The 17,070-nt window shown below is 64.3% G+C and overlaps 3 protein-coding genes across 6 annotated transcripts; 1 reads left to right on the forward strand and 2 right to left on the reverse strand.

Moving 5' to 3' along the window:
- Positions 1-2: 2 nt before the first annotated feature.
- CHLRE_10g429800v5 (uncharacterized protein) lies at positions 3-5,828 on the reverse strand. The gene is made up of 11 exons (XM_043066623.1): positions 5,411-5,828; positions 4,353-5,294; positions 3,791-4,121; positions 3,566-3,718; positions 2,941-3,099; positions 2,203-2,391; positions 1,779-1,961; positions 1,461-1,557; positions 1,112-1,185; positions 768-929; positions 3-552 (listed from the first exon to the last, which is right to left on the reverse strand). The coding sequence occupies exons 1-11, from the start codon at positions 5,497-5,499 to the stop codon at positions 427-429; spliced, it is 2,505 nt and encodes an 834-aa protein (XP_042920020.1). The 5' UTR covers positions 5,500-5,828; the 3' UTR covers positions 3-426.
- Positions 5,829-5,945: 117 nt separating this feature from the next.
- Positions 5,946-9,908, reverse strand: CHLRE_10g429850v5 (uncharacterized protein). Its single transcript, XM_043066624.1, has 8 exons — positions 9,594-9,908; positions 9,065-9,111; positions 8,822-8,891; positions 8,320-8,498; positions 7,571-7,619; positions 7,296-7,366; positions 6,948-7,026; positions 5,946-6,633 (listed from the first exon to the last, which is right to left on the reverse strand). Exons 1-8 carry the CDS (start codon positions 9,663-9,665, stop codon positions 6,385-6,387), a joined length of 816 nt encoding a protein of 271 aa, XP_042920021.1. The 5' UTR covers positions 9,666-9,908; the 3' UTR covers positions 5,946-6,384.
- A 100-nt stretch (positions 9,909-10,008) lies between these two features.
- On the forward strand, positions 10,009-17,070 carry CHLRE_10g429880v5 (uncharacterized protein). Of its 4 annotated transcripts, XM_043066625.1 has the most exons (14): positions 10,009-10,281; positions 10,423-10,564; positions 11,071-11,166; positions 11,427-11,593; positions 11,867-12,035; positions 12,408-12,553; positions 12,865-13,028; positions 13,195-13,363; positions 13,536-13,885; positions 14,272-14,551; positions 15,439-15,561; positions 15,783-15,881; positions 16,102-16,365; positions 16,655-17,070. In XM_043066625.1, exons 1-14 carry the CDS (start codon positions 10,156-10,158, stop codon positions 16,736-16,738), a joined length of 2,379 nt encoding a protein of 792 aa, XP_042920023.1. In that variant the 5' UTR covers positions 10,009-10,155; the 3' UTR covers positions 16,739-17,070. The 4 variants fall into 4 exon arrangements, with proteins under 4 accessions (XP_042920023.1, XP_001702690.2, XP_042920022.1 ...); XM_001702638.2 differs by lacking the exons at positions 15,439-15,561; positions 15,783-15,881; positions 16,102-16,365; positions 16,655-17,070 and having other exon boundaries at positions 14,272-15,180; XM_043066626.1 differs by lacking the exons at positions 15,439-15,561; positions 15,783-15,881; positions 16,102-16,365; positions 16,655-17,070 and having other exon boundaries at positions 11,068-11,166; positions 14,272-15,150.

Below are 17,070 nucleotides of genomic sequence, written 5' to 3' on the forward strand. Positions count from 1 at the left end.
GTTCCGCTCCATACGCTTTCGTCAGTGCTCATCGAAGTGCTCTTGAACAGTCAACCCCTTGCAGGAATGTGCCAGACACACTACAGAGGCCCCGCATCCTGCTCACATCCTGCAGCTACCCGCACACTTTTGCGTGTGACTCGCTGCCCCCTAGCAGCGTTCACTCTCCATGCCCAACCTCGCTATCCCACGCCAGCACTCTCGCCGCGTACCACACAGCCACAGCCGCACACAGACGCGCACTGAAACCTGCCCATTTCTCCATCCGCTCTAGCTCGCTCTACACGAGTCGCCCAGCCTCATCCTCTCGCCTTCACGCACGCCTCCAGCCTGCTATACCCCACACCTCCCCTCGCCCCTCTGCAACTCATGCCACAGCCCGCTGCAGCCAATTACACCCCACATCTCGCCTCGCCCCTCTGCAGCTCACGCGGCGGCCTGGCGGCCGCCCGCCACCGCCTCCGCCTCCCGCTCCGCCGGGCTCAGTCGCGGCGGCACGAAGGGGCCCAGCTTGGCGTTGTACACCTCATAGAACATCTCGCGGCAGGGCACCTGCGCGTTCCGGCAGTAGCAGTATCAGCAACAATGGCAGTAGCAGCAGCGGGAGCTGTAGCAGCAGGAGCAGCAGCAGAGCAGCAGAGCAGCAGCAGCAGGAGCAATAGTCACACACCCTCCCCATCCCGGGGGACAGCCGTCCATGCTGCCAAGACGGTGCCAACAATTAACCCGTTTGCGACATGCTAGAGGAGCGGCAGCCGGGCACTCACCCGCGCCTTGAGCTTCATGCAGGCGAGGAAGGCGCCGCTCAGCTTGCGGTGCAGCGAGTATGCCTCCTCTGGCGGTGGCGTCAGGCGGTGCTTCAGCATCACCGAACCAAGCTCGCTGACGCGGCTGGTCATGCCGCCGTGCGAGCCGAAGTCATACAAGCCCTGAAAGAAAGAGAGGTCAACACGAGCGACGGGTTCGGCATGTAAGGTAGGGTTCAAACCTATGGGCTAATTTGGGGGTGGGAGGCAAGGGCAGGGAGGCTTGGTGGCTTGTGTGTTGTTGGGGATTGTGTGCCCGCCCAGGACACACACCAGCGCCGTGCGGCCATGTACGTCGCACGCACCTTGGCGGCGAAGGGCACTCCCACAATGAACCCAGCCTGCGTGTGTGCGTCCATCATCACTTCACTCTCGTCGCCTGAGGGGAGGAGGAAGAGAGGGATGGCCGAAATGGGCATAGGTGCGAGTTGGAGCGTGTGACCGTTAACAGTGGCTAGTAAGTGGCTGCATCCGTCCAAGTATTGCTGGTGGCACAACATTCGCAACATTCGCAGATGGCGTGACAGCCCAGCGCTGGGGGCATGAGCGCAGACGAGGCGCCAGCCGCCAGCAGCCTTCAGTACGGCGGCGCGTAGGGGCCTAGCAGCAATGCAGGCTGCAGCAATCTCTCAAGTCCTGCCGGCCCCTCCCTACCTGTGAGGAAGCCTAGCTTCACGGACATGTCAATCACGCCCTGCCGGTCGCGCTCCGTGCATGCCGCCACCATCCGCATGTAGTCAGTCACAAAGTGCTGCGGGCGTGGGGAGAACCCAACGCGGGTTTGGGTGAGGACGAGAGCACAAGACGACAGAGAGGATTGCAATAGGAAGGACAGCAAACTTTGCACGCGCGTCTGCCTCTTGTGATCCTTAGCGCACGTACACGCACGCTTACTCCTGTAGCGCACACACACATGTACACGCGCACGTTGTTGTTTCCCGAGTATACGCCTACCCATGCGTACACACGCACCTCGGGGTACTCCTTCGAGGCGCCAAAGTCGATGAGGTTGAGTTTGTCTGCCTTTGGGTCGTAGAGGAAGTTGCCCCAGTTGGGGTCGGTTTGCATGAAGCGCCACTCGAACAGCTCCCGCAGCGTGAGGCGCAGCAGCTTGGAGCCCACGCGGTCACGCACCTCCTGCGACAGCTCACACACCTGCGGGGCGCGCGCGTGTGTGTGTGTGCGTGTGTGTGTGGTCGTGTCGTGGGTAGCTGCCATGTATTGGCACCCATTCGTTGGGTTCGACACCACAAACTCCTCCCCCCTCGTCCCTCCTCCTCCCTCTCACTTCCCCCTCCCCCTGTTCCCAATGTTGCAGAAATGCAACCGCCCTCCTCCCTCATTTCCCCCTTGCTACTCCCCCCTCCCTCCTCCCTCCTCCCTCCTCCCTCCTCACCCGGTCGATGGGCACGCCCTGCACCCACTCGGTGGTGAGCACGCGCGCACTGGACAGCTGCGGCACCACGTCGGGCACGTGGAAGTGCGGCGCCAGGGCGGGGTCGGCCGCGAACAGGCGGCGGAAGCGCTGCTGGCATGCCAGCTCGTAGGTGTAGTCACACTCCAGCGCCAGCTCGCGTTTGGCTACCTGAGGGGGTGGGTGGGGTTGTAAACACCAGCGTAAACTAAACCAAACCAAGCTGAACTAGCGGAGCACAGGCAGATGCGCAAGCATGATACTTATGGGCGGGGCCGAGGCGTGCGGGCAAGGGAGACGTGTGTTGTGGTGTGTGCGGTGTGCGGTGTGTGGTGAAGGAAACGACAGGGGCTAGGCCCCGGGTGGCTGACCGGGCGGGGTTGCATGGTTATGCTGGTAGGAAGCATGCGGCGCCGAGGCGCCTCGACACGCCGAACAGCCGGTGGGCTCGCACGCGCGGTGCAGTAGCGCCCACTGATGGCACTAGCAGTAGCGCCCCCACTCCCCACTGCCCACTTGTAGTAGCCAAACCAGCACCCACCCCCACCACCAGGCCTTCTCTGTTGCTGTGTCGGGCGTGCCTAGGCGTGAGCATGTGGAGCGTGCTTGCCTAGCACCAGGGCTTGTCAGCCCTAGTCACCCGTGGCTTCGCCACTACCAAGTGTACCTATCAAGAGACCGCCACCGCCACCCCAAGCACCCCCACCCCCGCCCACGCACCTTGACGGCGTTCTCCACGTACATGCCGCGCGGCAGCACATTGGCCACCGCGATGAGCCGCATGAGGTTGTCCACGTCGCTCTCGATGGAGCGCGCCACGCCCGGGTACTGGATCTTCATGGCCACACGCCGCCCGTCCTTGAGCACGGCCGTGTGCACCTGAGTGGGCGGCAGCAGCGCATGAGTGATGCGGCAGTAGCAGCAGCAGCAGTGTATGAGTGATGCGGCAGTAGCAGGGCATGAGTGATGCGGCGTGACACGGTCTGCGTGACGCGGTGTGCGTGTCTGGCACGGACAGAGAGGCACATGGAGGATAGGGCATGCAAAGCATTGCGTGGGTGGCCTGTGCAAGTGTGTGAGGCAGGGCAGATGTGACGCGTTGCTCTACTTTCCCAACCCCCCATTCTCAAGCAATCCTCTCCCACCCAACATGTGCCGCCGCATGCAGCGGCGTGTGTGTGTGCGCACATCAGAGCTTGGAGTGCAACCAGCACGCGCGTCGCAGTGCACCCGTGCCCAGCCCCCGCAGTCGGCAACACGAGTGGACCAGCCCCACCCCACCCCTCAGCTCACACACACACACACGCCCACGCCCACGCCCACATGCCCACACACACACGCCCACCTGGCCGATGGACGCCGCCGCTCGCGGCTCCCAGTCGAACTCCGCCAGCTCCTGCTGCCAGTCCGGCCCCAGCTCCGCCACCAGAACGCCCTCCAGCTGGCTGCGCGGCATCACGTCCGCACCCGCCCGCACCCGCTCGAGAGCCGCCTGGACCTGTGTGTGTGTGTGTGTGTGTGTGTGTGTGTGTGTAGGGAAGGACACCCGGCCACACATGCCAGCCCGCACCTGCGGCGGCAGCACGCTCTCGTCTTGGATGCTCAGCATCTGCCCAATCTTCAGAGCCGCGCCGCGCATACGGCACAACGCGTTCGCCAGCCGCTCGGCATTCGCCTCCGTCAGGAACGAGTTGCCGCCACGCCGCGCCGCGGCGCCGCCAGCGCCGCCGCTGCCGCTGCCGCCGCCGCCGCCGCCGCCGCCAGCAGCAGCTGCTACGTCGGGCCCGGGCGCATCGGGGCCGCGGATGGCGCGTGTGATGTTGTCTGAGATGGAACCCAGAATGAGGCTGGCGCCCAGGCCGGCGAAACCCAGCGCGCGGCCGATGGGTGACTCTGGCACCCTGACGGACACATGGGGCAGAGGAGCAAGGCAGGGCAGGCGGGCAGGCAGAGGAGGTGCACGAGGCGTGTAGGCAAGAAGAAGAGGCGGACAGAGGGGGCGGGCGTGACAAAGCTGCGAAGCCCGGCACACGGTGGGCATGGGTTGAATGCAAGGCGGCATAAGCGGACATGCGACATTACGGTGCATGTGTAATGCGTGTGCGGTAAATCAACCCATACTCAAGACGCACCTGCGCTCGCGCAGCTTCCGCGCCGGTGCCTGCGGCAGCGGCGGAGGCGGCGGCGCGGCAGCTGCTGCCGCCGCCAGTGCCTCCTGCGCTGCAGCCGCCTCCACGCCAGCCATGCCCGCCTCAGCCGCCGTCGTCCCCGCCGCCGCCTCTACATGCTGGTGCTGCTGCTGCTGCTGCTGCTGCTGCTGCCCAGCCTCCTCCCGCGCGTGTCGCTCGGGCCCATTGGAGATGGCGGCAACCACCACGTCGTCATGCACCGACGGCAGCCGGGCCGACGGCGGCGGGACGTCATACATGGCGGCGGCGGCGGCGGCAGATGACGGCGGCGCCGCCGCCGCCACCTGTGCTGCCGTTGCGTCAGTGCCAAGCGATAGCGCGGCACCCACGGCGCTATGTGCAACGAAAGAGGACGCGGCATCAATGGAGGGCGCGGAGGCCGGCTCTGGTGCCAGCGCCGGAGCTACCTGTGCCGCCACCGCGGCAGCCGCCGGCTGCGCCTCCGGCACGGCCGTTGCGGCACGGAACTTAGACGCTGCCAGCCCTTGTGATGCGAAGGACGGCGCGGCCAGTCCGGCGCCAAGCCCGCTCGACGTCATCGCCGCTGGTGCTGCTAGCGACTCCGCCGCCGCTGCCGCGACTGCTTGAGCTAGGACCGACGCCGGCGCGCCCGCTCCAGCTCCCATCGCCCCTAGCCCGGACGCTGATGTGGAAGTGTAGAATGCGGTGAGGTCTGGCGCCGATGCTTCCGCGGCGTAGTTTGGCGCCGACGGGGACTGCGGCGTCCCGTGTGCTGCCGCCGCGGGTTCTGCTGCTGCCCCCGCGGGTGGTGGCGCCGGCGACCCGGCGGAGGCCGCGGCGGCTTCTGCCTGCTGCTGCAGAACATCAGCTGCATACTGCAGGGCTGCCTGGTAGTCAGCAGCCGCCGTGCGCTTCGCAAGGGGGCTGCGACAACGCGTCGGGTGGCGGGGTGTTGGCGTGGCAGGAGGGCACAGAGGCGTTGCGAAATAAAAGCTAGACGCGCCCCGCTGGAAGCCAGATTGGTCATTCTGGAGACCCACCTTTCAGTCGCCATCTTTGACGCGACTAGCGCCAAACCCCGCAGAATGCGCGATGCATCCTCCAGCTGCTTGGGCGCGAGCCAAGACATTTTGGGCAATATATACGCAATCTAGAGTGTATGAAGATGCCTGTGACGTTTGAAGTCCTTGCAAAGCGCGTCTCTTCAAGTTGATTGATTGCTAAAGAGGAGCGCTAACTTGCTGCATGCTCTGTTTGAGGGCGCATTGTAATCTATGTTCAGTCAATAGCGTCCTCAAGTATTACAAACAGCACTTGCTTGGCAAGTCGACCAAGCCCATCGCGTGTTGGCGGGTGTGTGGCCAGGGTGCCCCGCGTGGCGTGTCAAGCGCCCTCACAGCCGTGGCGCTCCCGGCGAACTCTACCTCGAAATCCCGCAGGAATCCTCTGGGAGCAAAGCGGTTGCATAGCGGTGTGGCTGTCAAGTGACAAAGGGGTGAATGGCCCACCACTCTGTTAACGGCCGTTGTCAACGCACCGCGGCAGGGACTCTCGAGCATGCGAGGCAGAAGGTCATGCATACTGTTATTACAGGGTGAGCAGCTGCAGCTGGGGCGCCTCTGGCCCCAGTCAGGGCTACTATCCACATTGCCACTCAGCTACTGCTCGGCTACCATAGCACCCTTGCTGCTGCTACTGCTGGTGATACTTGCACCACAGCCAGCCAGTGGCTGCCACCATTCCTACCGTCACCCTTCTCTACAGATTCTCTGCTGACATCGCTCGGGAACATCCCTCCCTTTAGGACCTCTGCACAACGCTCTCATATCATATGCCTCCACGCCGGTCGCAACCGCATACCATATGCCTCCACGCTGGTCGCAACGGCAATGCCATGCCTGTCATATTGATTACTTCGCAGTAAGCTACCGCCCCACGCAACCGCTCCCAGGCCCCAACCCTAACCACAGAGCCGCTCCCCCCTCTCCCACTCTCGCACCCCCCGGGTCTCACACTACTTGTTCTGCCATGGCCACGCTATCCGCCCCGCCAACGCACTCCCTGCGCCCGCCCCGCCCGGCCCTGAGGCCACAGCCCCCGCGTCCTTGTCACCGCTGCCGCCCCGCCGACCCGAGCCGCCCGCCGCGCCGCCGCTGCTACTGCCGGGCGCTGGGGCCGCGGCAGCAGCTGCCGCCGCGCCCGCCGCGGTGGTGCTCTTCTTGGTCCGGTACTTGTGCCCGTCCAGGTCGACCACACAGTCCAGCTGCACGGGGCGAGGCCAGGGCATGGAGTTGAATAGCATATATGGGTGCAGGGTCGCAACAGGCAGGCGGGTGGGCGGGCGGGCCCGAGACGGGACAGGCAGATGGCATCGCCGTGCGCTCTCGTTTAGTGCGTAGCAGGGGCGCGCACGGGATAGGGTACAACACCTGTTGCAGGCGCAGGCCTCTTAAGCCCTCACGGTCGCTCCTCAGTCCTGCCGTCCCGCCACAATCTTCCACCCCACAACCCGTGCTCTTCCACCGACACTCCCTGCCACCAACTGCCCCACCCCGTCCCCTCCCACTCCTTGCCGACCTGCGTGATGCTGAAGTCCAGGCTGCCGTACTCGACGTCCACCGGCACCTGCGTGCTGCCCTCCACGCCGCCCAGGTGCCTGCGGCCGTACAGGGCAGCCGTACAACAGCAGCACACCCAGTCACATCCAGTGCAGTCGTTTGGTACGTGTGCGTGTGGTTGGGGTGGGGTTGGATTGGGGTTGGGGTTGAGAGCGTGTGAAGCACAGTGTTGTGTGATGAGACCGTAGCTCGGTGGTGAAGAACGATGGGTGGGGTTTGATTGGGTAAGAATTGACGACGCACACGTGCGCTGCACTCCCCCCGGCGCCTCACCCCTCCCGGCGCCCCACCCCTCCCGGCGCCTCACCCCTCCACGTCTGGCAGCTGCATGTCCAGGTTCCACTTGGCTCGTAGCAGCAGGTTGTTGTGCGGCTGGTACTGCAGGGGGGGGTGCGGGTAAGGGCGCAGGTGTGGTGGTGGTGTTGGACTGTTGGTGCTGGACTGGTGATGGTATTGTTACTGGCAGTGCGGCAGGCCAGGTCACGGCACGGTCAGAGTGGTAACACTGCACGCGGGACTGGCCCGGGCTAACTGCAAGCACGAAGCGGCCCTCCAAACCGCCCAACGCCTACGGGCACTCACGTATTCTTTCCGCTTGATCCGCAGCCCCTCGTTCCACTTGGTCGATAACCTGCGGGCGCACAACAAGGACACGACACGCTTACGACGTGCTGGTCAAGGACCAGGCAAGCAACCTCCAGACCGCGTGCCATCAAGCCAGCTGAGCCAGCTCGGCCTTGCCCTCCACACAGATTGGCACGCGCAGGCCCTAGAACCCCAGGCCGCAGAGCCCCTTGCCGTTCTGCCACACACCCCAGCTTCCTCTCCGGCACCACACCTCTCACGCCTCGCCCCCCTGCCAAACCCAAACCCACCACCCAGCATTGCCCTGGCCCCACTGCCCCATTACCAGCCCCGTCACCCCTCCACCGCCCCACCAGCCCCGCCATCCCCTTCGTCATCCCACCACCAACCCTCTACCCCCCGGTGTGCTGGAGCGCCATACACCAGGTGTGTTGCGAATACAGTTTTGCGGGTTGGGTTGCAAGCGCGTTGCGAGCAAGGGTGTTACTTGATGGTAAGCGAGTTGAATGTCAACGGTCTACGGCCAACGCTGACGAGCACCGCGAGGCTCAAGGGCGTCCAAGATCAAGGTCAAACGCCAAACCTCCTCCGCGCCCTGTGCGCTGGGTCCTGGTTTGGGACTGGAATAAACTACCCTTCCATCCGCCGGGGACAGTGGTGCACTAAGGGATGGGGCTTTGTCGAGTGTCGCTATGGCTATACCTATAGCGCCCCCGTTCTCCACATGAACGGCTAAAACCCCGCACCGGTAGTCCAGGCTGGGCCTCTTGCGGTCCCAGAAGTACCCCGCCACGAACTGGCAGCGCAGGATGCCCCAGGCCAGCTTGCGGCTGTACAGCGCTGCGAAATGCTGCTGCGGCAGCACCAGCACCTTCTGCACGAAGCGCCCGGGCCGCCAGCCCGCGTCGCTGTGCTCCGGCTTGAGCTGTGGTGGATGGCAGGTAGGGAGGGTGGGAGGGAGGGATGTAATGGGTGGTGCTGTGGGCGCGGCGCGGCTCAGGGGTGCAGCAGGGGGATGCCAGGTGGTCGGGTTGCCGCCGGTGCTCGTGAGCCGGTTCGGCACAAGTCGAGAGGTGCCAACGTGCCAAGCAGCCGCGAACCGAAGCTGCCACGGCCCAGCCCACTACTGATCACTGAGCATGAGCATTTGATGGATCCAGGTCCACGTGGCCCCACTGAATCCTTTCAAACTGGAGCGGCTCAGCCCGTTAGTGGTCGGGAAACCCAGCTGCCAGCGCGGCCACTCACCGTCAGTCGCAGCCGAGACTCCGCTTGGTGCGGCTTTGAAAGGCCAATGCCTAACGTAAAGCTTGCGAGCCTAGGTCCGCGAGGAAAAGGAGAGGGCAGATTTGTCACGCGTGTCACATGCCAGCTCACGACCTCTCAGCTCCCTGCCACTGCCACCCCTGTCCGGCTGTTCCTCCTGACTCAACACAGCCCTGCGAGTCGCTGAAGACCCAGTGCTAAGGCCCCATGCGAGCTGGTACTCACTCCTTCTTGAACTTGACCCGATACTCGGGCTCCCAGTTGAAGCGGTACTGCACAGTGGTAAGGGACAGGTCAGTTTGCATGGGCAACAAAAGGAAAAGAATGGGAAACGGCCGCCGCTGCTGGTTAGAGCCAATTCACGGACGAATATGGGCATGTAATGCCACGGGACAGCGCGCGCGGGCTTCCAGGGGCAGGTCTCACGGTGCGTACGACGGCGACAATGCAATTGCAGGGACCTAGCGGCGGGTGCAGCCATCACGGCAACACGCCGCTTGTACCGTATTGCCGCCGGCAGTGCCGAAGGCAGCAGCACCACATGCAGAGGCCGCGGCAGTACTGGCCCTGGTGTTGCCGCAATAACTGCATCCCCGCGGCCTCTGCATGCGGTGCTACAATCTAGACTGCTAGCGGCAATGCATGCGGCGTTCAGGCACCCATCCAGCGCCCACGCAGCTCCCCGCGAGGCGCCGCGGACACGGCTGCGGTGTCAGCAACGCGGGTTTGTTGGGTGCGCTACTCCCCTGCGCACCTGGTCTAGAATTTCATCGAGTACGCTATTCACGCCCTGCGATTGGGCGTCGTCGTCATCCACCAAGCTCATTCCTCTCCACCTGTTGGCTGTCAATGTGGATGTGGCCGCCTTGCCGCGTCAGCTCGTTTGGGTGCGCAGTCCTGAATTTTGGTCGGTTTCACCCCAATCTATGGCAATCTTTGCTTGTGAAAATGGCACTTTGCGCGAACAATGCGAGAAGCTTGTCCAAAGAAAGGATTGCGCGCCAGTGTAAGAGGTGAAAGGTTTAGAATGAAACTGAGATGCTCAAGGGCATTTGCATTGGTGTGCGTGTGAAGGACATTTAAAAGCGCGGGCGAGCTTTGATCGGTAGTCGGAGTCGATGCTGACCAAACCAAAAACGAAGCCCAACCAGTGCACCCTCCGACGAACAAGCGCATTGTCTATAGATCTGCATTCACCGACCCGGGCCTGTGCAGAACTATGAAGCAAAGTCCGGAACGGTTCTGCATTGATTGCACTCGCTGAACCTCTCTTAGGCTGCTTTACGCTAGCATTTGATGCACTGTTAAGGCAGCATATGGCTTTCAACGGCGCTCGCTGGCGCGTGCTGGCGTGCGTGCCAGTGAGCGACGATGGGCTCGGGGGTGTGCAGGGAGCAATCCTGGACTTGGCGGGGCCCGAGAGTGGACCGAGCAATGCCCAGGTGAGTGACCGAAAGCACGAGCTCAGCAAGGGTGCTGCAACTACCGCTCCGTCACGCCTGCACGCGGGAGACGTCGCTGACCATCGCGCAGCGCGCGAGCCGAGGCAGTCGTGACGACCGTGGTGCAACCTTGACTTTCAGGTGGTCACGTTAACAAACCCATCGCTGTCGGAGTTCAACGAGGCGGTTGCTGCGAGCCGGCCAAACTTCATTTATGTAGCGGCACCGCCGCTGCAACGAGAGGAAAAGTCGGCCGGGGTTGTCGGGGCTTTCCACTTTCGAGGTGATTCGACAGAGGCTGGTCCCGCCGCTTTTCGGGGCGGGGGGGGGGGGCGGGGGGGCAAGGGCTAGGGCGGGTGCCGGTGCCGATGCACAGGGTCCCATGCACAGGATATAGATACATATATAGCACAAATTATATACTTCCATATAACGGGGGACAGGGTGAGGGGCGAGTGCGGGTGCGGGAACCGGGAACGGTTGGGAGTTCCTGTCGGGGTGCGCCTGCGTCACGGCACGCAGAGTTTGGGTGCAACCGGAACGGAGACGCCGACGGTTTACACCGCAAGCTGTTGCGGTGACGGACCATTCCATGGTCTTCATGACCCAGCGGGTGGTTGGTGGGCGCCCACCAAAAGCACCGCCAGGCTGGAGGGGCACATTTGGGCTGGGTGCGGATGCGCCTGCCCGAATTTCCGCTTTGATACCCTACGAGTATCTTTGCGCCACACGGCCGCCTCACTACCGCCACTCAATGTACTCTTCGCCGCACATGTATGGATTCAGCAGGTGACATAACGCCAGGGGAAGAGGCTCTGTTAACTGCACTGGCGGAGGCGCGGCCAGAGGTGGCGTACGTGGATGCTGTGGTATCACCGCACTTCGGTGAGCCGGCTGGCGAGGGTGTGGCGCTTGAAGGTTACGGAATGTATTTTTCATCAGAGTGCCTATAAAGGAAGCCGTTGCAGCGCGCAGGGGAACAGGTTCGAGGGTTGCATGAGCGAAACCGGCAAGATTCGATCAGGGCGGAGTAAGAGGGGTGCAGACAGCTGGCGTCTAGGCGGTCTCGGCCGCACAGGCCGAGTTGCCACAGTTCGCACACGCCCGATTACATAACCCCGCTCCAACCCACCCCCCGCACACAGGCCCGTCGTTGCACCAGCGTGGAGTGGCCAACGTAGTGGTGTGGCCGGCGGGCACCGCCATCCCCACCGCCGTGGCTGCACACTACAACTGCGCGTTTGCGGCCTTCCTGATCAACACGCTCGCCTCGCCGCCAGAGGCCTTCGCGGCGGCCAGCCACAGCACGCAGGTGGGCGCCGGCGCGGCCGGAAATGCATGGCGAAGCTGGAACGCGTTGTGCATGGCTGGCAGCAGCCCGCTGCGCAGTTTCCGTGCTTGGACCATCCTAGCTTCAGTGCACACCCTGTATGGAAAAGCCCTTGCTCCTGAACCTGTAAAAAAGTAGAACGCATCGATCTGGCCGTCGGCGTGGAGCGCCACCTTCCACCGCTCACGCCTCACATCAACACACCAACCCACCTTCCCGCCCGCGCGCCGCCCCGCCCGTGCCGCCCCGCTGCAGGCGCACTGTATGGTGCTGGGCTCGGACGGCACGCACACGGTGCCGGCCCTGCCCGCCTTCGTGGGCGCCGCCCGGCCTGCGCTGCCCGACAGCGCCTCCATTCCGCCGCTGGCGGTGCCGCCGGGCCTGCAGCAGCAGCTGGACCCAAACAACCTGCCCGCCTTCCCGGGTGCGTGTGCGTGCGTGGGGTGCGGCTGCGGCAGCGGCATCGTGACGGCATCCGGCAGCGTGACGGCACGGGGTTTTCAGCTTTGGTGAAGGACTGGATTGATAGCTGGGACGCTTATGCGGCTGATGACCCAGTGGCTCGTGGTAAAGTCTGACGGCAGACTGGCCTGAAGGGTCGGCGACAGGCAGCTGGGCCCGGGCGGCAAGGCTCCAGCTGCCCGAGTTGCTGGGTTGCTCCCGCCAAGCACGCCACCTCGGCCGACACGCCACCTCAGCCGACCCTCTGGACTCTTGACTGCACGATACCCGCTGGTTCGCTCGCTGCTTCCCCCTTTCTTAGCTAATCTTGAATGTGGCCCCCGCCGCTGTGCAGGCTGGACGGATGTGCGGCTGCTTGCGCCGCGCGCCGAGCTGCGCCTGCTGCTGACGGGCGGCAGCGGGCTGGTGGACAGCACGCGGCTGTCCTTCCTGGGCGAGGCGCTGCGGGCGCTGCTGGTCATGGAGGCCAGGGGGCTGCAGGTGCGCCGGCGGCGGTCGGGGTGGGGGCGGTGCGGGGTAGGGTGGGGGGTCAAAGACGACGGAGTACAGAAGGGGAGAGCGTGGGGGTAGTGGCGGGGCGATGGTGGTAAGGTGAGGCAAACCTGGGGCTTGGAGGTATGCCGCGGGTGTTCCGCATGCGGCGGAGGTGCCTCACGTGGCTTCGACGGGGCCTGTTGTGGCAGTAGTGCGGCAACGATGGGCGCAGATCACAGGCAGGACTGGTGTCATGGATGCTCACCTCTTCACCTACACCTTCCTCGCCGCCGCGGCTCTTGCTCTCTCCCTCGCAGCTGACGGCGCGCACGCCTCTGGACAAGCTGCCTCGCAACCTGCCTGCCGGCTGCGCGGCGGCGCGGTGCGACTACACCACCTCCAGCGGCGCTGCGGGCAGTGTGGTGCTGGGCGCGCCGCCCGCAGTGCTGGAGCACCCCACGCTGGTGGAGCACGCGCTCAGGTGCGGCCGGGCCTGCGTGTGTGCGTGCGTGCGTGCGTCCCTGCGGGCGTGAGGCCATGCACGCGCGTGTTGACGGCCGACATGGGGCGTGCCGCCAAGGCTGATTCCTTGACTCCCTTCTGGCCACCCTAGCGATCTGCGCTCGCATCCCGCCCGCACACCGCAGGATGACGCTGGTGACGGACGCGGTGAGCCTGCAGTTTCGGCTGCCGCCGCCGGGGCTGTCGCTGCCCACGCCGCGCAGCAGCAAGGCGGTGGCGGGCGGCACGCCGGTGGTGGACACGGTGGTGGTCACCAGCGTGTGGGCGGTGGAGGTGCTGCGAGCGCTGTGCAAGGTGGGGTCTGGCTGTGGGGCTGGCGGGCTGATTGGCGCACGGGCTCGTGGCGGTTGGTGCATGTGGTGACGGGCAATGCCTGCCTGATGGCTGTACGTGCGGGCTTGTTGGTTCTGCCTGGCAAGCTATCACGCGTCATCTTGTTGTACCACACACACGGTGCAAACTGCAGGAGCCGAGGTATCGCAGCCTGGCGGCGTTGGGCGTGGCGGCGGTGGGCAACGCCGCCGACTGCGCCTTCACGCCCGCCGACGTTGCGCGCATGGGCCTCATAGCCGGCGGCCTGCCCGCGGCCAACGGCGCCGTCGCAACCACCATCGCCGCGGCTTCCTCGGACCCTGCGTCAGCGCAGGCGCCCGGCGGCGGGCTGCAGACGGCGGACACGCTGCCGTCGCCTTCGGCGCAGCACGGCGTCGCTGCCGGCGTGGGCGCCGGCGTGGGCGATGACGTCATCATGACCGACATGCCGGCGGGCCTGGCGGACGGCGGGCACACGTACTTCGGGGCAGACGCCATGATGGGGTGGGTGGTCCGGAGCAGCGCGGGTTCGTGCCGTGGCGGTTTAGTGACACGTGTTGGGGCGCGTGTGAGCATTGACTCGCGGGTGTGCAGGTGTCAGCAGGGACGCCAGGCAGCGAGGGGAGGGGGCTGGGGCCTTGTGTGGGGTCGCTCAGGGGTGGGCCGTTTGTTTTGGGAGGTCTAGGCGTGTAATGCAGGCCGCGCAGGGGACGCAGGACGGGACTGCTTCGGGGCCTTGACTGCGGACTTCACCGGTACCACACATGCTGACGTGGTTGCCTCTGGCCGTGCGTCCCTGCGCGCATGCCCTGGCTGCCTAAGTGCCGCTCGTCGCTGCCCGCGCGTGCGTTGTGCTCCTCCTCTGTGTGTGCCTCCGTGTGTGCCTGTAGGTACGCCATGAACGGGCATCTCCACTTCCTCGGGAATAGCGACATGGCCGCGGCGGCAGGCTACGCCGCCGCAGCCTCCCCGGACAGCCCGGTGGGCGGCGCCGGCGACGGGCTCGGCGGCAGCGGCGACGGTGCGCCGGCTGGGCCGGGCTCTGGGGCAGCGGACGGTGGCGGCACGGCTGGTGTTGCGAACGGAAACGGGGCGTCGCCGCTTGACGGATGGGGCGCTGGCGGTTCGGCTCGGCACGACAAGCCACCCAACTTCACTGGTGATTTGCCGGTGGGTGTGGGGGGCGTGCTGGGCGGGGAAATGCTTGGGTCGGGGCTCGCATTGTAGGAAGCATGACCGGACGTGGTAAACATGCATTACTGCGAGAGCGTGGCCTACCAGACGGAGACAACAGCATTGCAGCGACTTCAGCACTGCAGCGTTGACACTGCGTGTGCTTGGTGCGGTGTGGCGTGGAAGCAAGGAACCCGAGACCTGTGTATCCGATGGGCAAAAGCGCGCGCGTAACGCCGTGGGTGGGGATGCACGCGCTTAGTTGGTGCCGTGCGTCATGAATTGTTTATGGCTCGTGCTAGCGTTTCAGGCTGGGCTGGGCAGCCGTCTCTGGTATATGTTAACGCATTCATTGCATGCAAGAGACGCAGTGCTTCGGCATTCCTTAAGACGTTTGGTTGGTTGGGTCGTCAGCGGTCGCGCAACCTTCGTTTGCGGTAAATATTGAGAATGTTGCCTGTAATCATGCGAGATGCGAGCTGGCGGCAACACATCGTTTCGGTTGCGTGTGATGGTTTGGTAAGCATGTGCTGGACTAAAGCGGGTGGCGATGGCGGTATATGGAGCCAGTGAACGACTCCGGAACTGGAGCTGTAAAGGAGTCAGTTCCCGTCCATTCAGGCTCCTGGTTGCGTCTTAGGGCAAGTATGTGTTTACGCTGCGGGTCTTATCCATTGCTGGCTTGAAGTGTTGCGCTGACGGCAGCAGCTGTCGGGTCGGGTCCCTGTGAGCATGGACCACCCACCCTTACCAGCACGTACACACCCACGTCACTGACGCACGCCACCTCACACACCTGGTCGTGGAGGCTGCCCTCACACGGGCTGTGCTGCTGTGCTGTGTGCCCGCTGTTCTCCTCCTCCTCCCGCCGCCCCCCCTCTCAGGGCTACACCTGCCGGCGGCCGCCGCTGTCGGCCTGCAGCGAGGCGCAGTTCTACGACGACCTGTGCGAGTTCCTCACGCTGCTGCGAGGCAAGACCGTGGAGCGGAGCAAGTTCCCAGAGGCGGTGCGTGAAGGCGGCGTGGCGGGTTTGTTGGTTCGTTCTTAGCAGGTTTTTATTTGTATGTGCGTGTGTGCCTCGAGGGGCTTGCGAAATGTCTTTCTGGTTGGAATCAGCGCATGGGTACGGGTGCCGTTTGAAGGGCACGTGCATTAGGGCCGAGCACACGAAGCGCCGCCCACACGGGCTGCACTCCTGCTAACAACCTCTTCTGTTGGGGCATGCAGGTGCTCAACGGCGTGTCGCTGGACTTGTTTGCGCTGTACCGCGAGGTGGTGTCGCGCGGCGGCTTCCGGGTCGGCAACGGCATTAACTGGAAGGGCCAGGTGAGGCGCTGCATCGCTTTTACTGCAGGGCTCGCACACACCTTGTGCTGGGTCGTGAAGACGTCTAGGATGGGTTTCATGTAGCCAGCTGGTCACCAGCGTGACGCCCCATGATTTGATTTAATTTCGACCCCGCCTCCAGTCCTTGAAAGTTTACAGCGCTGCTCACACATCGCCATGCATTCTACCACACGCGCGCACAAATTTATCTACCACGCAGGTGTTCCCGCGCATGCGCAACTGGACGGAGAGCAACAAGCAGACTGGCGTCGGCAATGCGCTGAAGCGCCACTACCAGAACTACTTGTGGGAGTACGAGGTGGCGCACCCGGAGGACGTCACGCTGGACCGCTGCGTGCTCTGCAACGCGCGCGACCGCGAGGGCGGCGCAGCCGACTGGCTGTGCTGCGACTGCTGCGAGAACTGGGTGCACCACTCCTGCGACAAGCGGCCGGGGCTGGGGCAGTACAAGGACTACACGCAGGTGGGTGGGAGACTGGGGGCGGGGTTGGCGCAGCACCCATATTGGCGTCGAATTAGCTGGAGGGCATACCGACACTCGTTGTTTTTGGATGGACATGGGATGCATGTGAGATCCATGGCTGTAACGAGCAGCGGCATGCGTGCACCTGTGCAGCGGCCGGCCGCGCACTTGTGGCGGTGGCTGCCGGTGGCCGCAGTGCATCTACGCAGCCCCTGTGGTGGCCAACCATCTTTGTTTTGCGACTTGACACTCATGAGAGCGACATGTTGGCTGCCGCGCTGTCTTGCAGGGCAACGGGCGTGTGTACGTTTGCCCCTCCTGCAGCCGGGAGCAGGAGGCGGGCGAGGCGCTGAAGCGGCAACGCACGGCGTAAGACACGTACGAGACTCGCGGTGGCCGTGGTCGTGGTCGTGGCGGGGGCATGCAGGATGGCGCGGGCGGTGATGTGTGTGGTATGTCCGTGGCGCGCTGGCGGTGTGCAGGTGTCAGGAGCGTGCTCGGGCTGCCGCGTATACGCGTGCGCAGGCGCGTCTGGGTATTGTGAGATGTGCAGTCAGGGGAGGATTGCTATTGTAAGCTGAGTTGGTATGACGGCTGTTCGATCGACTGGTGGCAGGACTATGCAACATAGCATCCCCAGAATCATGGGGACGTAAGGACGTTCCGGATGTGGAACCGTGCTCGGACGTGGAATCGTGCTGAGGG

The sequence above is a fragment of the Chlamydomonas reinhardtii genome, chromosome 10 (genome assembly GCF_000002595.2).
Source record: "Chlamydomonas reinhardtii strain CC-503 cw92 mt+ chromosome 10, whole genome shotgun sequence".
Lineage (NCBI taxonomy): Eukaryota > Viridiplantae > Chlorophyta > Chlorophyceae > Chlamydomonadales > Chlamydomonadaceae > Chlamydomonas > Chlamydomonas reinhardtii.

Coding starts and splice junctions, on each gene's coding strand:
- CHLRE_10g429800v5 (XM_043066623.1), bottom strand. CDS start 5,499: ATGTCTTGGCTCGCGCCCAAGCAGCTGGAGGATGCATCGCGCATTCTG. Junction 5,295..5,410: donor TCAAAGATGGCGACTGAAAG/GTGGGTCTCCAG, acceptor GCGTTGTCGCAG/CCCCCTTGCGAAGCGCACGG. Junction 1,186..1,460: donor GAAGCTAGGCTTCCTCACAG/GTAGGGAGGGGC, acceptor TCCTCCCCTCAG/GCGACGAGAGTGAAGTGATG.
- CHLRE_10g429850v5 (XM_043066624.1), bottom strand. CDS start 9,665: ATGAGCTTGGTGGATGACGACGACGCCCAATCGCAGGGCGTGAATAGC. Junction 8,892..9,064: donor CGGGTCAAGTTCAAGAAGGA/GTGAGTACCAGC, acceptor TCGCGGACCTAG/GCTCGCAAGCTTTACGTTAG. Junction 7,620..8,319: donor AGGCCCAGCCTGGACTACCG/GTGCGGGGTTTT, acceptor GTGCGCCCGCAG/GTTATCGACCAAGTGGAACG.
- CHLRE_10g429880v5 (XM_043066625.1), top strand. CDS start 10,156: ATGGCTTTCAACGGCGCTCGCTGGCGCGTGCTGGCGTGCGTGCCAGTG. Junction 11,167..11,426: donor TGTGGTATCACCGCACTTCG/GTGAGCCGGCTG, acceptor CCCCGCACACAG/GCCCGTCGTTGCACCAGCGT. Junction 13,029..13,194: donor CTGGTGGAGCACGCGCTCAG/GTGCGGCCGGGC, acceptor CGCACACCGCAG/GATGACGCTGGTGACGGACG.